The sequence below is a fragment of the Sardina pilchardus genome, chromosome 5 (assembly GCF_963854185.1).
Source record: "Sardina pilchardus chromosome 5, fSarPil1.1, whole genome shotgun sequence".
Taxonomy (NCBI): Eukaryota; Metazoa; Chordata; class Actinopteri; order Clupeiformes; family Clupeidae; genus Sardina; species Sardina pilchardus.
In genome coordinates, this window is record NC_084998.1 from 21,234,789 (window position 1) to 21,257,080 (window position 22,292).

Genomic DNA, 22,292 nt, shown 5'->3' on the forward strand with positions numbered 1-22,292 from the left:
AAGAGACGATGAGAGCATCAGCCAGAAAGAAATGACCGTGGGGCATAAAGACCGCTTGCCATCCAGATTTTAGGGTGTGGCAGTGGCTAGGCCTCAGGCGTCTGTTGTCACACCATGTAGCGAGGGTTTCACTTCTGCTCGTTTACCCGCCAGGCATCACCACTGTGACACAGATTCCAGCCTCTCCTCTCTCACACAGATATAGCATGGCTAGCTCTACAGCACCAGCCAGGCAAATGCAGTGCTAATAGCCTCATCGCTTAGTTGGGTCTGATCTCTCTCCCAGTCAAACATAATCAGGGGAAAAACAAATAAAGGAATGACTCACACCCCCCCACAGTATGCCAGGGTCCGCTAATCAGATAAGGGCAGCGTCCGTAAGCTGGCCCATGGTCACTCAATCAAGCCTGGCCTCGCACAGTGGACAGAGGTACCGGCTCAGTCCAGGGAAAGCACAAACACAGCGATTAACGATCGTCACACGATTAAGCAGCCGGCAGGGCCACAGAGCAAGGAGGCGTAGAGTAGAAGCAGGGAGGATTGGAATCTCAGAGTTTTTTCATTATTCCCGAAGACAACAGATGGCCCTGGCCTCGGGTGCCAATGCGGTTGACCTTGGTTTCTGATTATCTGTGCTACCCTGCGGGCACCTCGTGGGATCAGGGGGAGTGGCGGAGCAAACACCTCGCATCTCTGGCTCTGGCACGACATGTCTGACTGCACATGTGACTGTCACATGCAGGAACAACAATAACAACACAGCAACAGAAGCCATATTAAGTGATCTGTCTTATATGCCAACAACAACAACGGTATCCTGCCTTCATTGTCAAATGAGTAAGAGAATGTACCGGAGGACAAATATCTCTCTCTATCTATCTATCTATCTATCTGTCTATCTATCTATCTCTCTCTCACACACACACACACAGACACACACACACACTCACTCACTCACACTGACTCACTCACTCACTCACTCACTCACTCACTCACTCACTCACTCACTCTCTCTCTCACACACACACACACACACACACACACACTCAATCTCCTAAGTGTGTCTGTATCCCCCTCTCAGTTCATTGCAGGCCTCTGTTATGTAGCTAATCGCATTGCACTGACAGTATCAGTGTTGTGACATGCTGACCATGCCAAATGCACATGCTGCTTACGTCTCACACATTGCAGCCCAAGGCCTCAACACAAACACATTACAGCGAGTGAGCACTCTACCTTACTCCGAAGACTGGCCTGGGACTGATCTCAGCACAGCACTCACTGCAACAAAAGAAATGAGGGGCATACATGTATGAAGAGTTGCCTCTCTTGCTGACATAGAAATTAATAAAGCAACATTAGAAGGAAGATTAGGCCTACAGTAATTAATATTTTAACTTAGCAACAGCCTAAAAGGTTGAAAATAGATCACAGACCTAGAACTGTCAAACAACCTTTACATTCTAGCTCCATCTGCAGAACAACACAAAACCCAACGGTCTAAATGTCTGGCCTAGAACACAGCGCTAAAAGTCAAAGGCCCATCAGTGAGACAGGGGAGGGGTTTTCATTTTAAGTCTGGGTGTCGATAGGCCTAAGTGTAGACCTACTTCAGACTACGATTGGACATTTTTCCCAGTTATGAGCCCCTTAAGACCTTCTGTTGGGCCTAGGCTAGCATTACACTTTCCCTCCAACCAACAAAGGTTGATCTGCTGCTTTTCAACTCAAAGTCGTGTTGCGATAGGATAGCCTAGAAATCTAGTTTAGTTTTGGCTTGCCAGGCTAGTGTTGTAGGCTAATTTAACCCATAACAGGGTTTGATAGGACTTTACTAGGCCTACAGGTATGAGGCATAGGCTACACGTATAGCATAACAATAGAATTCTGATTTCGTCCTTCAAGTAAAAAAAATCAGTTAAATGAATGTTAAAGGTCATTTTACTGTAGGCTAAGAAGCCCACCTTGTTATCCAGTTAGCAAACAGCTAACGCTCATTATAAAAAGTTCATTGTACCTTTAGTGGTGTATCACAAGTTTGTTCCTGGGGATGCCGCAAGCTGACGAGCCTCATGCTGAGACCTGGCTACAGGTTCAAATGTTCTTCTGAAGTGCCATGACAACAACAATACGACAGAACCTTGGTGTGTAACTGCTTCTGTGACGCAGGATATTCCATTAAGGTGATTGTGATGCAACATAATAATGGTAATAACAAGACTCCGCTTTAACCCTTTCTGGTAATAGAGATGTTGCCAATGTTATCACGATTGAAAGCTATGTCCTGGAAACCACCCTTACTCAAGTTTAAAGAAAAATGTATTTGGACTACAGTAACCAAAGTGTACAGTACACCATGAAGTTCAGTGTAACTGTTAAGATGGTAAGATGGTAATGGTTGCTTAGCAGACGCCTTTGTCCAAAGTGACATAGCCTACAAACAAAAACAGTACAATAATTAAATTTAGCAGTTGATCAGACTAGTGTCGACTAAAGAGAATAGCAACATAAACAATAAACAGTATCAATATATACAGTATAATAAGATCCCCTGTGCCCTCTTCAGGCCTGGCATGGCCAGTGCACACCATCTGGCCTGGAGGCTTTAATGTCTCTCTCTCTCTCTCTCTCTCTCTCTCTCTCTCTCTCTCTCTCTCTCTCTCTCTCTCTCTCTCTTTAGTTATAATGTCCAAAAATGCATACAACTACAAGAAACACCTCACCTCACCTCAATAGGTTTCAAAGGAAGAGAATATGTAGCTCAGTTTTGACAAAGATGTCAGAAAGAACCTTATAATTCTAAGGGGGTGATCTTTATGTCTCTCTCTCTCTCTCTCTCTCTCTCTCTCTCTCTCTCTCTCTCTGGGTCACTTCTTGGTTTAGGCACTTTTTTCACAGGCACCTTCTCCCTTATGTTTAAATGATATTAAACATTAATAATTCTAAATCCGATTCATTAGGCTATTAGCTTAGGCCTTCTTACAGAACTAACTCAATATAATAAATTGAGTTAGTGAGCCTCGTATGACAAACATGTCTATGTTGAGGGGTCTGATGAACTGGGGTAGCAAACTCCTCGGTCCCTCAGTTTTGGCCATCGGACTGTTGAATCGACTGCCTGATTTCACTAAGATGAGCAGGATGCTACTGGGATGAGTGGAGTCCTTGATCATTTTTCACGGCTCTTGTCCTGCATTGCCTAGTGTATTTGGGATGCGGTAAAAGTAGAGCGACCCTCGAGATGTGCTCCACTGAGCACACCTCTCTCTGCTTACTCCACTGAGATACACTTCTCTGTGGCCTGGTGTGAAACGTAAAGGGTCACTGGGAGGACCCAACATGTCCTGTCCAGCAATGTCTGTCCCCACATCCCTATCATAAATAGGGTCTTACACAGTGAATTATATTGTAAGGGCCACTGTGCATTTTTTTATAAATATATATAGAACGAATGAAAGACAGGGTGAGGAAGAGATTTATGGATTGATAGACGTATACAGGATTAAACTTAATCCAGAAATTCCAAGCATTCTTGCTCTCATTCAGTAAACAAGCCCTCTGAAAGGGAGGGCACCACCAGCACAGCTTAAGGTTTCCTGCTCTCTAGAGTGAGGGCACAATAGTTTCATGATCATGTGACTTCCATCATTGTGGACAGATTACTCACCACCAGCAATGATCCAAACACAACAAAACAAGTTCAAATAAATAAATACATACATTTAAAATACAACACTGACAAACCAAAAGGAGAAATAACCTATGGATGGTGACTTATTCAGTTAGTCAGGGAGGTACAGCACTGGATGCTTTCCTTTCTCAATGCCGGTCCCCTACATTTATCCACGTGGACTCTTCCCGGCGTGACACAGTTTCATCCTGCCCTCCTAACCCAATAAAGATGGTCTAGAGAGCATGTGCAGAAAGAAAACAAGGAAGTGGTCGCTATGATGGCTCTCACATGCCACCCTATGGAGAAAGTGTAGAACTGTGCTCAAATAAGTGATGGCTTGTCTTCTATCCCAAAGCAAAACTCATATCAAAGGCACTGTGTTAACCCATATCAATGGACATGTAACGGGCAATGGTGAATGTATTGATCTTAAAACATGTGAACTTGAACCCAGCTTGGTACAGACACAGATGTCGAAACAATGTCAGACATGTCATATGGCAGAGATTGATTCACTGTATTGAAAACACAGTGTCCTGTAGCAATAACCTTTTCAATGCCCTAATGCTCCGGATGGAACCACAGTGGGTGTCCTTGACAATGACAAACCATTAACAGCTAAAAATACAGAATAAACAGAGATAACCAGAAAAAAACAAGGAAAAGGTGTTATGTAACAAAAAATAACAAATAAATACATGCTTGCATACATGCATGCATACATACATGCATTAAGGTGACCAGATGTCCAAGACCAAAACTGGGGACATAATCCCAAAAATGTCGAAAATAAAGGGGACATTTTCAGTTTGTCTATTAATCTGATTTTCTGTATTTTCCAGAGGACGGGCAACCAAAAATGGAGACTGTCCCCTGAAACCGGGGACATCTGGCCACCCTAACATACAGTACATACATACATACATACAAATACACACATACATACATGCATACATAGGCTACATGCATGCATGCATATATACATACATAGTATACCATGTTAAATAAGTAAAGGCAATAGCCATAAAAATGGACTTTGTACATAATGGGCTGAATGATGCAAGTAGGAGCTTAATCATGTGTAATGCACTTATCATTAGCAAATAATCCTCAAAGTTAGTCCACGAGTGTGGCCATCCATAGTAACAGTCACACACAGTAGCCTCTCACTGATGCTCAGCAGGAATCTACACACAGAGAGGGGAAAGCATCAGTGTGTGCTAAGCTAAGCTAAGCAAAACTAAGCTAAACTAAGCTAACTGGATACGGCACCAGCACCATCTGGCTGAGAGTAAAAGCATGGTAATCCCACTCAGCCATCTGCTGTCTACGCTCTCTCTCAGTGCCCATCTCTCCAGCAACACTGACAACCACAGGAGGACGAGGGAAACTGCACCTGACCCATTTCCTCCGCATCCGTGCAACGCCCTAGTGATGCTCTCCATCTCTGACACACATTCACTGGAGGATGCGCAGGCTTAAGCTGTGAGGGACCCACAGACTGTCTCTACTGGTGCAAGAGGAGCCTCTGCAGGCTGACGATGGGAGCTGCAGGAACTCATCGCTCGCCCCCCCCCCCCCCTCCCCTCTCCTGATGCTGTTATCTCTCATTCATAATACTGGGGCGATTGCGCAACACTCCAGGCATACAGAATGTGACACAGAGATAGAGATGCCGCACACTCCGAGTTATAAGGACGTTTTTTTTTAATACAGTGGTAACGTTTCGGCCTTTATGGCCTTCTTCAGATCGCATACAGAATGTGGCACATCACTCATCTGGGGAAAGATAGAAAGATAGGTGGAGAGAAGGGTTTATAGCAAGATAAAGAGTAAGAAGCAGTGGTTTACAGCAACATTTTTATTCCAAGGAAATACTCAAATTCTTGGCCATGAAGAATATGAAATAAGACGTGGCTCAGAAATCCTCCCTGTATTTTGAGGCCAAACGACGGAGAGCTGAGTGCGTCCACATCCAACAGGAATGTTCAGAGATGAGATTAGGTCTATTCCTGTTGTCCCACTGGAGGCAAGGAGAGTTGGGTGAACATGTTTAAAGCATGTTTCAACAATGTTTTGATGGTCAAACAGAAGATTTTGACCATCAAAACACCCATTTTAAATGCTTTTATTTGAGGGTCACACACTTAGGCAGGTCTGTTTAATGATTTAGAAGATGTACACATTCCTGTGTCCTGCAAAAACAACCACCCACACACACACATTCGCACACACACACACACACACACACACATACACTTTCTCTCTCTCACACACATGCAGACATCGATACACCATCTTACATAAACACTCACACACACACACACACACACACACCAACACACACACACACACACACACACTTCTCAGGAATTCTCGGTCACAGTAGAGGGAGCTTGTGTAACCAATCTCTGTGGAAAAGTTGATGAAAAACAGATGTGTGGAAATATATTACAAGTCTCTGGCCTAGCAGAAGCACAGCCAGCCCACTCCAGCTCAAAGCAGTTCGCCATGCGCAAGGCAGCTCCACTTCAAGCTTGAAATGAAATGCACAATGCAGGGTTCTCAAACAGCAGTTTCGGCCTCTAATGTATGTGAGTTGTCTGACTTTATATGAGATAGTGTGCTAAGTAAAGACAGCAGGGGAGGAGAGGCTAGGAGGATACAGTAGATTGGGATTTCTGTTTTGAAACTACTGCAGGACTTGTAAAGGTTTTTCTCTCTCTTTCATTTGCTCCGATTCTCTACGACACACACACACACACACACACGCACACACACACACACACACACACACACACACACACACACACACACACACACTCACACACACACATATTTCATTCATGCCCCACATTACAGATGTGACACTATTACATCCATATCTCTGAGGCCCAGATTGAGCCTATACTTTCTCTCTCTCTCTCTCTCTCTCTCTCTCTCTCTCTCTCTCTCTCTCTCTCTCTCTCTCTCTCTCTCACACACACACACACACACACACACACACAGAGAGAGAGAGAGAGAGAGAGAGAGAGAGAGTCTCCCAGGGTTCAGCTCTCCAAGGGCTACAGCCTGACATCCTCAGAACAGGCTTAAAACTGTGCTGCACACCGATAAGAGGTTTACGCTCTCCTGTTCTCTTGTGTGCAAGAGTGTAAGCACCACCATTTTCATTTCCCTCTTTTATATGGAAGAGCCAGCAGCCCGGTACACAAGGGATTCATTTCAGTGAAAAAGACGAAGAGACGATGAAAGAGAAGGAGGAGGAGAAGGGGAGAGAGAGAGAGAAAAAAGCAGAGGATGAAGTTCAACAGAGGGAGAGAAAGGGAGACATTGGATAGGTAAAACGAGGGGAGTATGGCAGCGAAGGAAAGAGGGAGTGTGTGCCAGTCTGTGAGTGGGAACATGTGCTGAAGGTGACTGGGACCTGATCAGTTCAGATCATCACTGCAGCCCTTCTCGCTGCAGTACACAGGCTGAGGCATGGCCTCACAGCACTAACTGACATACAAAGTCACACATAGACACACACACACACACACACACACACACACACACACACACACACACACACACACACTCACACAAAACCAAGAGATTGTAGAGTGAACACAAGTCTCCTGACAATGTATGACCTACCTTCTGCTATAAGTCGATATGTCACACACACACACACACACACACGCACGCACACACGCACGCACGCACGCACACACGCACGCACACACACGCACACACACACACACACACACACACACACACACACACACACAGTCACACATATGTACACATAGAGAGTGAGTGTGTGTGTGTGTGTGTGTGGGGGGGGGGGGGATGTACACATCAGTGATTATGTGATATTGGCGTGCCCCCAACTGGTTACAAAACACTTACAGTAGACATACAGTCAGACTATATAGGGCAAACTGTCTTGTCCCCTGTCTTGTCCACAGGGTTGTGTCACTTTAGACACATATTGTGTAACAAATAACAAAAGCAATGTGTCACACAAACTGTGCTGTCCTTACCGAAACACATCAATGTGTTATTTCAACACATCGTGTAGGTTTACAGATTTAATGAAAGATTAGATTACATTTCTAAGTCATTATCAGAATGGTCAATGAAGAATGTTGTGATGTTTACAATAAAACATAAACAGTCACTGGACAATCATATATATATACACATGTAGCTTGTGGTGGTTTTCAAACAATTTGCAAACATACAAAGTGTGTTCCTTCGCATGCAAAATAAGCATATTGACCTAGCGTGTGTGTGTGTGTGTGTGTGTGTGTGTGTGTGTGTGTGTGTGTGTGTGTGTGTGTGTGTGTGTGTGTGTGTGTCTGTGCCTGTGTCTGATTGTGGTTGTGTGTATGTTTGTTTATGAAAATAAAGTTTTGCATATGGTTCTCCTATGTGCAGGTGTGTGGGTGTGAATATGACTGTGTGGGTGTTTTGCTGTTGGAGATGAAACCTAGCACATGAATAGAATGGGAATTAGGGGAAGCGACATTGTTACAAATACAGGATGGCAAAGGACAGTGAAACTGTAACATTTTACAAACTCACTGCCCCCCTCTTCTCTTTCTCCTTGTCACACACAAATACACACACACACACACACACACACATAGAGAGAGAGACACAGACAACATCAGCAGCAAACAGAGGCTGACACACCAGCAGCTGGTCTTGTGTTGATCCTCGTCATGGCTCTAGGGTCAAATCGGCAGCTGGGCATTCTTGAGAGGAGACGTCCAACTGGAGCAGGAGGGACAGGACTCTATTCATCCAGAGACCACTGGAATTTCCCCAAGGAAGGAGACCACAATTACAAGACCATCTACATCTTATATATATCTACACCAGTGGTTGCTCTGCCCCAGATTAAAAATAAAATTGTCATTCTCGTCTCTCTCTCTCTCTCTCTCTCTGTGTGTGTGTGTGAGAGTGTGTGTGTGTGTGTGTGTGTGTGTGTGACTATGTGCATGTGTGTATATGTTTTCCATTTTCGTGAGGGTGTCTTTGTGTGTGTTCTCGATTGTATATAACCAACTTTATTTAGAATGAGGTCAGGGCCTAAGGCCACCACTCTCATGCCACCATGTGATTGATGCTTTGACTCCGCTTGTTGCTGAAGCCCAGCGGGACGGGGCAACATGTGACACAGAGAATGGAGCTCACTTGATGATCCACAGTAATGCCCAAAGCCATTCTGAGTAGATTTTCCATCTTTACCCGTCAGCTTTGGCAGAGTTCAATACATATGTGTGTGTCTGTGTGTGTGTGTGTGTGTGTGTGTGTGTGTGTGTGTGTGTGTGTGTGTGTGTGTGTGTGTGTGTGTAGCATTATGTAACATAGCTTGCGTGTGTGGGTGTGTGTGTGTGTGTGTGTGTGAGAGAGAAATGGGCTAATCTCTACCTCTCATCCGTTGACTCAATGCAGCTGTCCCTTTAAGACCCCTCCCCCACTCTCTCTCCCACGCCAAATCTGTGTCAGTGTGTCTGTGAGTGAGGCCGTGCGTGTGTGTGTGCAGTGTGTATGTGTGTTAACATGGGAAGCCGGAATGAGTAAGCACTGCTGGCTCTGGGGAGCAGACTGCGTCGAGCGATGCGGACACCACAACAGCTATAATGAATAAAAGATCACAGACATACCTCCTGAATTATGAAAACACACAGATAGGTGTATGCATAAACACCTTCCGAGATACCGGTACGGCTAAAATGGGGGATGCTATTTCACAAATAGTTAGAAAATGGCTGTGGAAGTGTTCGCTGGTAGCACAGAAGTGCTCCATTCATGGTTCAACATCGCCCCCTATTGACAGAAAAAGGGAGTGCTTCACTCAAATTCAACCAGCAAGGAATGCACATCAGGAATTCCACACCAAGGTTAAGTTAATAATCACTAGGTTCAACCTCGTGAAAACTATTTGTATCTGCTGCAGTCAGTGGAAGGATTCTTCCAAACAACATGTCCTGTATCTGCCCAAGGACAGAGGGAAGCACTGATACATGCAAGGCTAGTTGTAAACTTTTGTTTGAGAAGTGGGAGAGCACAGAGAGAAGTAGGCCTACAGGGATATAACTGAACAATACAACTTTCTGGATGCCATTTCGCTGTTTGTGCTCCTCTAAAGTAGACATGGTTTCATGTTACAAACTCCAAAAGTGATCTGTCTTTGTTTAGTTTCACACAGACATCAACTGTAACATGTCTCATTCACCATCCCTCTCTCTCTCTCTCTCTCTCTCTCTCTCTCTCTCTCTCTCTCTCTCTCTGTTGTGTCTCATGGTTTCTTTCCTTAAAAGGCTTGAGACAGTGAGCCAAGGAAAATGGGGGGAGGGGTGACATGCTTTATGAAACAATGAATGAGTATCAAAAAGTTACTACAAACTTTCTGTATTTTTTATCTCAGTCCCTTAGGTTTTTCTTAAAAGAGTGTGAAACAAAGAAGCCAAGAAAGTGACGGTATTTCACAACCTAACATTGCTCAGTAACATTCTTGAGAGGTTTGTCAAGAGGAATAGCTTCATCTTTCCTGCCCAGTGGGCAAAACATCATCGCCTCAGATGACTCCCACGTCCAACAGGCTGTTTTCATTTAGTCTCATGTGTCAGGTTACGTAAGAACAATTTTATAAAAAAAATGGATTTGCATAAAGTATAACACATTTGACACTATACAAATAAACTATGTAAACTGACGATGCTCTCTTTATGGAGAATGTGTAGATAGTTGGGCTAGTTTAGGCTATTGGCAGGCCCATAGCTTTTCTGTGTATCGACAAAAAACTATGACACATCATGCGCTGTATATGTCTAAGTCATCTTTCTTCACTCCCTTTAAAGTTTAAAGCCCACACAAACACACAAACTGCATGTGGGCAAAGTGTTTTGTCCTTTTGTCAGACCCAGAGACTCTGTGTTTACAGGCCGCTAGGCCGCTGGTTGCTACTAGTGACAGCACAAAGGAAAGAGGAGGGGCGGGGAGAAGCGCTGAATAGGGCCTTTCATCCTGTTTGCGACAGAAAGGCAGGAAGAAAATGGACTGAGGAATGGCGGCAGCTGGGAAGCAGGAAATGTCGGCAGATGGCCGGGTGGGGCCAGGAGAAGGGGGGAAACCAAGGCGGGGTTTCGAGGGGAAGTGGGAGGGCCGGAGGGGATGGGGCGGTCAAAGAGGAGGGGCATGGGTGTTGCTCACTTGCGCACATCTGGTGGGTGTTTGGTGTAACTACAGGCTTTAACCACTAATTAGTGGTATACTCTCATTAAATAATTCATATAAAATAACAGGAGATCAAACACACAAAAGGTTTTTCACTATAAATATCTTGAGGGTGTCTGCATTATACATGACAAAGATCTCATTGAAAGCAATGTCCTTTGTAGTAAAAAACATGCTTGCAAATATACAGAGGACAGTCCTTCAAAGACAAAATACTTTTTAAATTAAAGTTTTCGACTGGTTATGAAATTCCAGTATCATTGAAATTAAACAGGATTGCAATCTAAATATATTACCCATTAAAGTAACTCAGAAGTGTTGGCATACTAATATCACCAAATAATATAGCCACAAGAGACAAATGCTATGGTGACATGGTTAAATTCAATTAGGTTAAACATTAATTTAGTAGGCAATCAGCAGCACAAAATCTCAGATGACAAGGTGTGGTTAAGTTATCTTCAGATTATTTATCTTATTGATATTTTATATTTTATTTATTTGATCATTTTTAATCTATTCTAAGACAATACCTACAGTGAACTCACACAATTGAGCCAGTCTTATTTGGTAACCTGTTTACTGTAACATGCATCAGTTTGTTATGATATATGATAAAGATATGTTCACATTTGAAAAAGCAGAAAGCCTCCAAGAAAAACTGTAGTTTCTTCTATTATCAAAGATTTTAGGCCTGGCATGGAGTTTTGCGTAGACGACGTGTTCGACTTTCAGCAGAGTGACAGTGCTGGATGCATGTTTAAAAAGGTTAAAAAGGTAGCGATGTGCACATCCAAAAAGTAAAGGTGCTGGACAAAAAAAAACGTAGACCAATGAAACAAACAGAATGTCCGCACACTTGCTCCCGTTTAGTTTTTTTGGTGATCATTAAAAAAGAAAAAAAAATGTGAGCAAGTGTGCGGACATTCTGTTTGTTTCATATGTTTGAAAAGGTTGCCATTGGGGTAATTAAACAACTGAATAATTTGCTGTTGATTGATTCTACATCAGACTGATTGCCACTGGTGCAGGAAAGACACCTTAAAAAACAGATTAACAGTCAGTGATTTCCCACTTACCTTTTTTATATGTGTATGAAAGTATGGATATTTGTGTACGTGGGTTTTGATGCATGCGTGTGTGTATGGTGTGTGTGTGTGTGTGTGTGTGTGTATTTGTACATGCAGGGTTTCCCGCAGCGCTTTCCTGCTAAGGCGGCCGCCTTAACAACACAGGGCTGCCGCCTTAACTAGCGTCTTCAATAAATAAATGAATAAATAAATACATAAATAAATATATTATGTATAGTGATATTCGCCGTATTACTCTGTCATGTTTTCTCCATGTCATTCCAAACCGTAGCCGCTAGTCTCCCTTCTCAGTAGAACGCATAAAAAAATAAACTTTTTCAAAATCGAGTTGGCCTATGCGCACAGGCGACGCGCTCATTCAGCATGAGTATTTGATCAGGTCAGGTGCCACTGCCACGCATATCTCAGAGTGACTGCGAACACAAATAGCCTAAACCTAGCTAGATTTGACGACTCTCACAGGAATGGTTCTCCGTTGAATCTACCAAATGTGTGGGATGAGCGGCATAACACTTTTGAGCGCTTTATCTTTTCTTTTTTTAATCACTCGTCTACTATGAATGCATAGCCCACTGCATCTTGTAATTTGTTGTGACAAATACTTGTGCCATCTAGCCTACAGCTAACAACAACTTGTGACGGCTATTCATTCACGTGTTGTAAATTGTCTGAGGTTTACACAGGCTAGTTTAAACTTTAAACTATAGCCTCTTGTCTCCCATGCCAGTTTCATTCATCCCGACCGGGCGGGACGCATGTTTCCGTTTTGTAGAAATAATTCCTGGATGTTTTTGTTCAGAGCTGAACATGCAACTGTATTTGACAGATCACAGATCTGGTTGCTAGTGACAAAATATTAGTGTTCAATGCGGTACGATCTCGCTAATTATATTTTAAAAAGCATTAAAAACGTTCCGGCTCTCTTAGGCTATAGCCTATGAGCAACAGGCACGCACAATAAAGGCCTACAGCTTCAATCAAAGAATTGCAGCTTTAGCCTACTAAATCACAATTCATTAACTATACCATACAGTCGCAATGTTACATTTTCATACAGTTTCATCTTTATTTCATGATATATTCTAAAATATCCACCATTGCAAATATTCTTGGTTTTAATAGAATACTATAATATTGACTGGCTTTAAAATATATCCTATGGTGCTATGCTGAGCAGTGCAAAGGTTTTGAAAGATACAAAAGGCCCTGCATTGGAGTTGTAAACTTTTAAGGTATAATATTGTCTAAATTGTGTTAATGATGTTTAATTGGTTGCTGATTCAATTAAATCTGATACAATGAATGTGAAATCCAGGTATATTGCTGTCATTAGTGTCAAAATTCAACATTTTCAACATTAATGAAATGCTGACAGCCTACTAATTTTTTACTTCAGCTGACCTCCTTGTCTTAAAGTAAATCAGAAAAGAAGTTATTTAGACAAGTGTGTGCTAGACTGCTCCTGTAGCCAACAATCTCTACCCTTTGGGAATTTAACTGTTATATGATCCTTGGTGATGTAAATTATGAAAACCTCTTTCTTTGGTTGGTCTTGATGCGGCCTTGACTCCTTTAAGACTCAGTCTCGACTCAGACTTGCTTCCTAAAAGACTCGGCCGTTGTCACTCGGTCTGGCTGCAGTTCAACCAACGGTCTCGACCCCCCCCCATCGAGGGCAGTGGCGGCGATGTGGCGGGGACGCTACGGCGACGCCCCCTTCCCCTGGACAGACACCACCTTAACTAACAAATTTTCTGGGGGAAACCCTGACATGTACTGTATTTCTAAATGGTTATACTTGTACATTATACTGCAGGTTTACCTATTACAGGACTGTTTGCATTGCCAGAGCTTGTTCATGCCTTAGTATACACCAAAGTATAGTATGGACCCAGCATTGGTTAAACCAGTAGAGAGTGTCACCTCAGGTTTCTATGATTGAAAACAGGTGTACAGGATAAAGATAAGATGAAGGTAAGTTACACAAGACTGGATCAGAACCACCAAGGAACAAGGCATGTCATCATATGTAAATAATGCTAAAATCTTACAGTGTCTTTAGAAGCTGTCCAGCTCTATGTCAAGGGTTCATAGAAGTTCTTTCACCAGCAATACCTTGCTTCACTGGAGGCAACAATTCTGGGAACACCTGGGATTGGGAACATGAAACCTGAATTTCTTTTGGCTAAAACTACCTGAACTCCCTGAACACCCAAGATTCTCTGTCATTTTCATGGTATGTTGGTCTCAAGGGCTGACATTGCAGCCCCTCAGTAGAAAAAAAAATGCAACAACATTCAGATTATATCGCCAGTATCTTTGGTTGAGATGTTCTTAACTGCACCAAATTTCATGTGTGTGATAACACTGACACTGACAGCCTTTGGGTATATGCTAAGCTTCATGGAATTCCATCCATGGGGAGGCCTTACAATAACATTAATGTATGTGTACATTTAGTGACTGTACACCCAAATGGCCTGTAGATGGTGTTGTTGAGCGAATGGTTGCTGGTAGGGTTTGGTGAGAAATCACACCCACACACACACCCACACCCACACACACACACACACACACACACACACACACACACACACACACACACACACACACACACACACACACACACACACACACACACACATACAGATGGAGAAGGAGATGGAGACAAATGAACAAGAGTGGTTTATTTTGTACTTATGTGCAGAACTGAGCATCGGTCATATCTTGTACCGCTATGTATATAAAGCTTAGCACACATCACTGCAGTGCCATTTTCAGACATCATCTCATAAGTAGCCTTATGAAGTCTTTTGTTGTGTTCTAGGTCTCCTTGTTATTTTTCATCGCAATGAGAGTGCACACACACACACACACACACACACACACACACACACACACACACACACACACACACACACACACACACACACACACACACACACACACACACACACACGCACACACACACACACACACACACACACACACACACACACACACACACACACACATGCACCCACACACACACACACACACACACACACACACACACACACACACACACACACACACATGCACACACACCCATGACCAATTAGAAAACGAGCTCATGTTGGAATTAAAATGCAGTTCAGTTGAATAGAACCTCAAGTATTATGGTTGCAAGCATTGGAGAGTTACTGTAACAAAGACCCAATAACTTGAGTACAAATATTCTGTATAGGCCAGCAGTTTATTTGACATGGTGTCATATTAGGCATCTATGGCTACTTTTGCTGTGTCGGTTCCCCAACGTCCAGGCAGATATTTACAGTTTTTTCCAATCGTATACACACTAAAATTAAGGTTATCAGACAGTTAACAATACTTAACACTTAAGAAGCAAAACACCTGCGCAGAGCAGTACAACATTAAGCACAAATTCAGCTTCACACTTTTTGCAAAACATTACACACAGTGAATGTCAAAACGTAAAACACATTTTAACACCTTAGACACAGATAGAGATTGTTAGGTACTTCCTTCTCATTACAAAGCCCTGGCTTGCCAATGACCACACTGATGAACAAATTGAAATATCACATCTACCAGGTGTGTAAGCACACATGTGCAAAATTAAAAACGCAGCACTCAGGTGTGTTATGCTCGATCCTCGAGGGGCGTTCCCACTGATCTATAACTAACACTGGATAGACTATCCCATTGTTTTTCGCCCCATTATTCTTTATGTCGATCAGTGAGGATCGAGGCCCGAGGAGCGATGTAGGAGGATGTATAAAAGCCCAAATGAGAGGCACCCTTAGCCTGTAATGTGGATGAACTCTCATGGCTTGATCCAGCTAGACAGAGAGATGATTAGAGTATTACGTATTGTTGTTACTTGTTTGTATTGTTGCTTTAGTTTTTCTTCAGTGACTGTAAGTGTACAGTACTTTTCATTTGTGTACACATTTTTATTTTTCTACATTTTACAGTTGTAAGAACTATTATTTTGCCATTTTCTGTTGATTGACTTGTCACTGTAACTGAACATATGGTACAGTGAAAGAAAGAAATATTGTCTGCAGCATCAGTTTTGTGCATTGCTTGATGAGGGTTCATCAAAATATTTTTGTAATCTAAATTGTCCTAATGCTCTCAAACAATATGTCTGAATAAGATCCATATATTGGAAGAGGGTTTTTACAGATATGTTTTGAATTTATTGTGTTGGTGTGTATAAGATAGCGACAGTGTGGAATCATTCAAAGAATGTGTTAGTGATATGAGAACAGTATAAGGTTTTATCAATGTGTTTATTGTTTTGACAGAAATATTTCATTTTGCTAACAATCTGTTATGTTCTGCTGATTGGGTGTTGTGTTTGGTTAGATGTGTGATGTGTTTAGACAAAAAGAGCCCCGTTTTCAAAATTGTGTGTAAACTATTGGAAAAAACTGTAACTAAAGTGGTCATTCTTTCATCTGTCAAGGGAGCGCCACTAATACGTGTATCTCAAGCAAGAGTTGATGGGACTACATTGGTGGCAATGAGTAGAGTGGGACATAAGCTTGTTGTGTGAATAGAGATCTTGAGAAGGAGCTGGAGACACATTTTATTCTTTTGCCATTTACAGTCATTTATTCAGCGTAACATGGGTAAAATAGTTACATAAAGCTCATCTATAAATTTTTTCATAAATAAAAAAACCCACAAATATTTACATTTATTCATTGCATAGATACTTTTAATCCAAAGTGACTTACATATGTCACCATAGAGAACCGCTATATGAACCCATGAACCTTTTTTTCCCCCACGTGTCTTTCTCTGCTACTGTACATGAGCCACAGAAACAAATGTGTGAATATTGTTGTGTGTATTCACCCAAATCATAGAGGGAAGATCAGGAAGCCACTGAAGGTTGTGTGGTTGTCTGTGTTATCAAAAGTCTGAGAGGATGAGGGGAGCTGCATGTAGATGAGATCCCCCACCTCTAGCTGCAAAACCACAGCATTATTCACATATTCATTGCCATTGGGATACTCATACATAGCCATTATCTGCTGTCCATTCTTCATCAGTCGCATGACCAATTTATTGGAGGCGGATATTCCCTGAGCTGTGAACCTGATATAGTACACTCCTCTCAATGGAGCGGTGAAGATCCCTTAAAAAGGGGATAAGAGAGAGGAACATATTTCAAAATGAAAATTTCTCAATCTCAACTTGAATCAAACTGTGCCCTGCGGAATATGCTTTGGCATCATACCTGTAACATGGGAGTACGCATTGCCAATGTTTGAGAAGATCTTCTTGTACACCAGTGTGATGTCAATGTTGTATGGTCCAACATATCCAGCATCCGTCAGTGCAACAGAGAATGCCACCTTGGGTGTGTCTGTAATGAGACCAGTAGAGGGCCAAACAGTTAGCTGTTTAAGACAATGCTATTACTGTATCCTGGCACACAGGAGCCATAGGACAAAGTCTCTCACCTGAGATGTTTATCTTCAGATTTCCCATTTCATTCTCCACAGAAGTCAGTCTGATTTCTACATCTGCAAATTAGTATGCAAGCTATAAGTGATGTGCTGCTTGAATACAACAACTTAGCACTTTTACTGAACTTTCATAAACTGAGATTACCATTATTTTCTGCTATGATCTCCCTCATTTCATTGTTCAGCCTCACCTCCATGGCTAAAAGAGGAAACACAAATTAACACATTTTTCATATATAATAATAATAATAATAATAATAATAATAATAATAATAACAATAATGATGATAATAATAATAATGATAATAATAATAATAATAAATACATGTTGTTCAGTCTGATTCCTGGGACTCTGTTCTGGGTGGATACATTGATACTTTGATCATGTCCAGTATGGGCCTCATTGTTATCACCTTTGTGAGCCTCATTGTTATCACCTATATTGTGAGCCTTATTGCTATCGCCTATATTGTAGGCCTCATTGTTATCACCTGTATTGAGCTTCTTCAGCTCCTGCACTTGGGCCTTGCTGTGTTGTAGCTCCACTCTCTGCTCTGCCAGAGTAATGGCAAGTCCCTGCACCACATGTCTCATCTCGCGGAGCTCGGCCCAGATATCTGGCTGGCCGGTTGCATCTGAAGTCCCTGCAGTCGTCCTGAGCTTGGATTCAGTCTGATCCTCATCGCCTCTGCCTTGGCCGTGAATGTCCAGATCTTTCTCCAGGACATTCCCAACAACTTCTCTGCAGGCCAGGTGAAGAAACAGCAGCACTATGAAACTCCTCATGATTGCGTTCAGTCACATCGGGTTTGAAGACCTCTTTATATATAGACATCCCCTGGAAATCCAGTGTTCTCACGAGAGCACAATTTGAATTGTGTTCGCAAGCACGTGCACGAGCGAAGTCCAGAATCAGTCAGAGTAAACATTGGTCGTGGTCTTATCTAATTGGGTGCAGTGAGATTTTCAAATGCATGCTTGGTGCCGCCCCTCGAGTTGGGCCATTTTCATTATTTGTGGCCACACCCTAATCTGAAAGATTCCAGGGTCTGGTTTACTACCAGCCTAATATAAACATACATTTAGTAGATAACATCCTGACAGGAAAAACATGTTGACAAGAAACATGAAGGTCATGTTCATATTCTGATCTGACAGGATGAGTGGTCTAGAGGCTACAAGCACTAGGGGATACCTCTTGATGAAGAGACAATGTTTTTAATATCCAAAGTAAACAGCACAGCAACTACAGTAGGGCGAGATAAGGTAAATTGGGACACTTTTTGGTAGATCACAAATAAAACTATTTAAAATGCCAAACAGGGTGAAAGTGAAGACTTTTATCACTTCATATGAGTCTTAGCAACATTTCTGTGCAGAAAATATGCTTCCAAATACAGTATAATATTTTTAAAGATATTAACCTTCAAAGACCACAAGACACCATACCTCAGTCCAAGAAATTGTTCAGGTAAAATGGGACACTCGGTCAGGTAAAATGGGACAGTCAGTTTAGAATTGAAAAATGTGCAACAAATTGTAGAATAATGACAATGTTTATTTGTATTTTTTAATCATTTAATGATAGTGTTCAGATGTGTGTGTGTGGGTGCGTGTGTGCACAAGCACAAGCGTGCAAGTGTGTGTAAGTGTGTGTGAGTGTATGGGCCTACTTTGAGTGTGAAAAGGCTAATATGCGGCTAATATGCTAACACCTTAACGCTAATGGCAAATGTAATGTAAAAGTGTCCCATTTTAGCTGATTTTTTTGTCCCAATTTGCCTGATGCACACCAAAGTCACTAAAATTAATTTTCCTTAAAAAACTAAAGGACACTGCCCAAAAGTTTTGATATTAATTTAAACCTCTCATGAAATAGCATACATTTCATGAGAGTTTTGTATAATATTGTTTTTGTTTCAACTACAATATCCTTATGATCATTAATCGGCTTGCCATAGGGCTTTCCTTGCAATTATTGGGTCCACTGATGTTTTTAATCTTGGCACCTCCCATTTGTGATACTTTAGACCAATCAAAATGATTTTATTTGGTAAAGGACATATGTAGTGACAATATAATGACATATTTTCTGATTGGCAGCTAATATTTAAAGAGATAAAGGTCTAAAACCAACTTCGTCCCATTTTACCTGATGTCCCAATTTACCTTATCTCACCCTACTACAGTATTATCAACTGCACAATTACTAAACGAATGCTTTCTCTCTCTCTCCCTCCCTCCCTCTCTCTCTCTCTCTCTCTCTCTCTCTCCCCTGCCTCATGCGCCTTTGTGAATTCTTCAGAGACTCCAGTATGCTTTCAAAGGTAAACAGGTTTCAGCGTTGCCCACAGCCATGGATCTCTAAATATTTAACAAACACAACAGATTGGAAGTTCTCACCGTTCCCCCTAGTCATGCACTCATCTGCTGGAATGAGCGCAGAGGGAATTCTCTGACCCATTTGGCTACTGCACCTTAGCTCCTTCCTTCAAGTCAGCAAAACCTCCACAGTTTTAATAATGCACACTGTTCTGTGTTTGGCTAAGCTTTTGTTGTTTGGTTTTCTCTACGGGGGGTATCTATTTGCTTACTAACAATTAAGGAGACTGTGTGTGTGTGTGTGTGTGTGTGTGTGCGTGTGTGTGTGCAACTGTAGTATTTTTGCAATATATTTGTGTGTGAAAAAGAGGACTGCAATATATTTGTGTGTGTGAGAGAGAGCGAGAGAGAGAGAGAGAGAGGGAGAGAGAGAGAGAGAGAGAGAGGGAGAGAGAGAGAGAGAGAAATAGTTAGTGTCAACACGTTTTGCATCTTATACTTTCCACTGCAGCTGTGGTCCTTACGCTGACAGATGCACACTCAACTACAGTATGTCCTAGACACAAACCACAGCATAATCAAAAAGCTCAAAAACTCTCACAAGCAGTTTCAGACACTCTCGAACACACACTCTTTATGTGGAAGATGAGCATAAGCACATTTTTCACAGACACAAACATCTTGCAGTCCGCAAACACACACACATACACACACACACACACACACACACACACACACACACACACACACACACACACACACACACACACACACACACACACACACACACACACACACACACACACACACACACACACTCTCTCTCTCTCAATGAATCATGAATGGGATGTGTATCCTGTGTCCTGTGTGTAGAGACATGGAACCGTTAACATGCAGACTTTTAAGTGCATTCTGGCGCAGGGCTTAAATCTCATGAATCTCAAAGGCTTCCTGAGCTCAGGGCTTGTGCCCATGGGGGGGTGACCGATGCCAATGTGAGCACAAGCACTGGCACACCTCTCCGAAAGCTAACGGCGTTTCGCCCTAATTTGGGCATGGTGCCATGCTTTTGTGGTGTGGGCAGAGTGTTATTCAGTTACTCTCAACAGAATCATTAACAGTGATAGAACACAGGTGGTCTACTGGCTGGCCCTCTCACAGCCTGGTTCTCCTGCTGTGGTCAAGGCTACAGCCAAGTCTGCTGCTCTGCTCCCGGGGAAACCGAGGGGTTGTTTAGTCCCCTGTTGTGCTTTCCGTGGAAGCCAATTTACAGCATTCCATTTTTGCACCATCTTTTCATTGTAGTGTGCTAAGCGTTATTTTAAAAGTAGGCCAGGCTTGGGTTCTGTGTGTCTGAACACACCGAAGCGACGCCGACGCCGATTGTACGTTCTGCGCGTTCGCGAGGTGTGATGCATTACCCATAACTGCAGGCTTCAGAGTCAGCCGAGTAGTTATCAAGCAGGATTCGCCGAAAGAAATGCCACTAGTTTTCGGACTTCTCTGATTAAGCAACGAGAAAAAGGACTCATGATCATGGAGGTGTGTTGTCGTTCAAAAGAGACTTGCAGCCGCCAACCCAGAGCCATTTCCAAGAACATTATTCTCACAATCTGTCCTAGTCCAGGTGCAACTGGCTCTAGAGAGATGCTTTGATGCCATGAGAGGCAGCCTGATGTTTTCCAAGTCAGTCTTAGGTTATTCTAAGGTAGCTGGAGACCAATATAGTTATCTGTGGAGAATCTCTTCTGCACAATCTTTATGAGTGGCTAAAAGTATAAACTCTCAAGATATGCAGTTTGACAATTTCCTAGTTTATTAGTATTTTAGCATACTTTCCATGTCCTCAGTGGTTTTGTTTTTGTTGAATGCTGTGTCACTTTTGATGAAAAGATATAATACCAGCAACTCCGAGGTGAAGATTTCAAGCTTCATGATTTCAGTAACCAGGCCCATAACAAACTGATCAGGATGAATATGCAAATGACAACCAGTTTGAAAGACGACATCCAAGTGAAGACACTTAGAGCAAAGTAATTTATGTCCCTTGAGATTCTGATGAATATGTTTTATTAAAATTCTCCCACTCAGTTCTTGCCTTGGTGAATTCAAACGATTCATCTTAATGCAAAAGATGTGTTTTTCCAGACAGGATGCTCTCCACGGCACCAAGTCTCCGTCAGGTTTTTATTCAAATAAGTGTCGTTCTGCTAAGCCATTTAGGGACCTTGTGTTTGGAAGTAAGTGCGACAAATACTGGGAAGTCCTTTGATATGCACCAACAGAAAAATGTACTTAAGATCCCATCATTTCTCCAGGCTCTGGGGGGACTGTGAGGGGGTGTAGGAATCATTTGGAAAGATGCACAGAAACCTCAGAGGAAAAACTCGGAACTGAAAATTAGTGCATTTGCACGCATGCCTGAGCACAGGAAAACAAATGGTCTCAACAGCTGTGAGAGCAATCGATGTAAACAGACAGAAGTTC

The 22,292-nt window shown here is 42.4% G+C and overlaps 1 protein-coding gene across 1 annotated transcript; it reads right to left on the reverse strand.

The window, feature by feature from the left end:
- Window positions 1-16,603: 16,603 nt before the first annotated feature.
- LOC134079576 (cerebellin-1-like) lies at window positions 16,604-18,365 on the reverse strand. Its single transcript, XM_062535668.1, has 5 exons — window positions 17,975-18,365; window positions 17,629-17,682; window positions 17,478-17,540; window positions 17,252-17,380; window positions 16,604-17,149 (listed from the first exon to the last, which is right to left on the reverse strand). Exons 1-5 carry the CDS (start codon window positions 18,267-18,269, stop codon window positions 16,872-16,874), a joined length of 819 nt encoding a protein of 272 aa, XP_062391652.1. The 5' UTR covers window positions 18,270-18,365; the 3' UTR covers window positions 16,604-16,871.
- Between the last annotated feature and the right edge of the window lie 3,927 nt (window positions 18,366-22,292).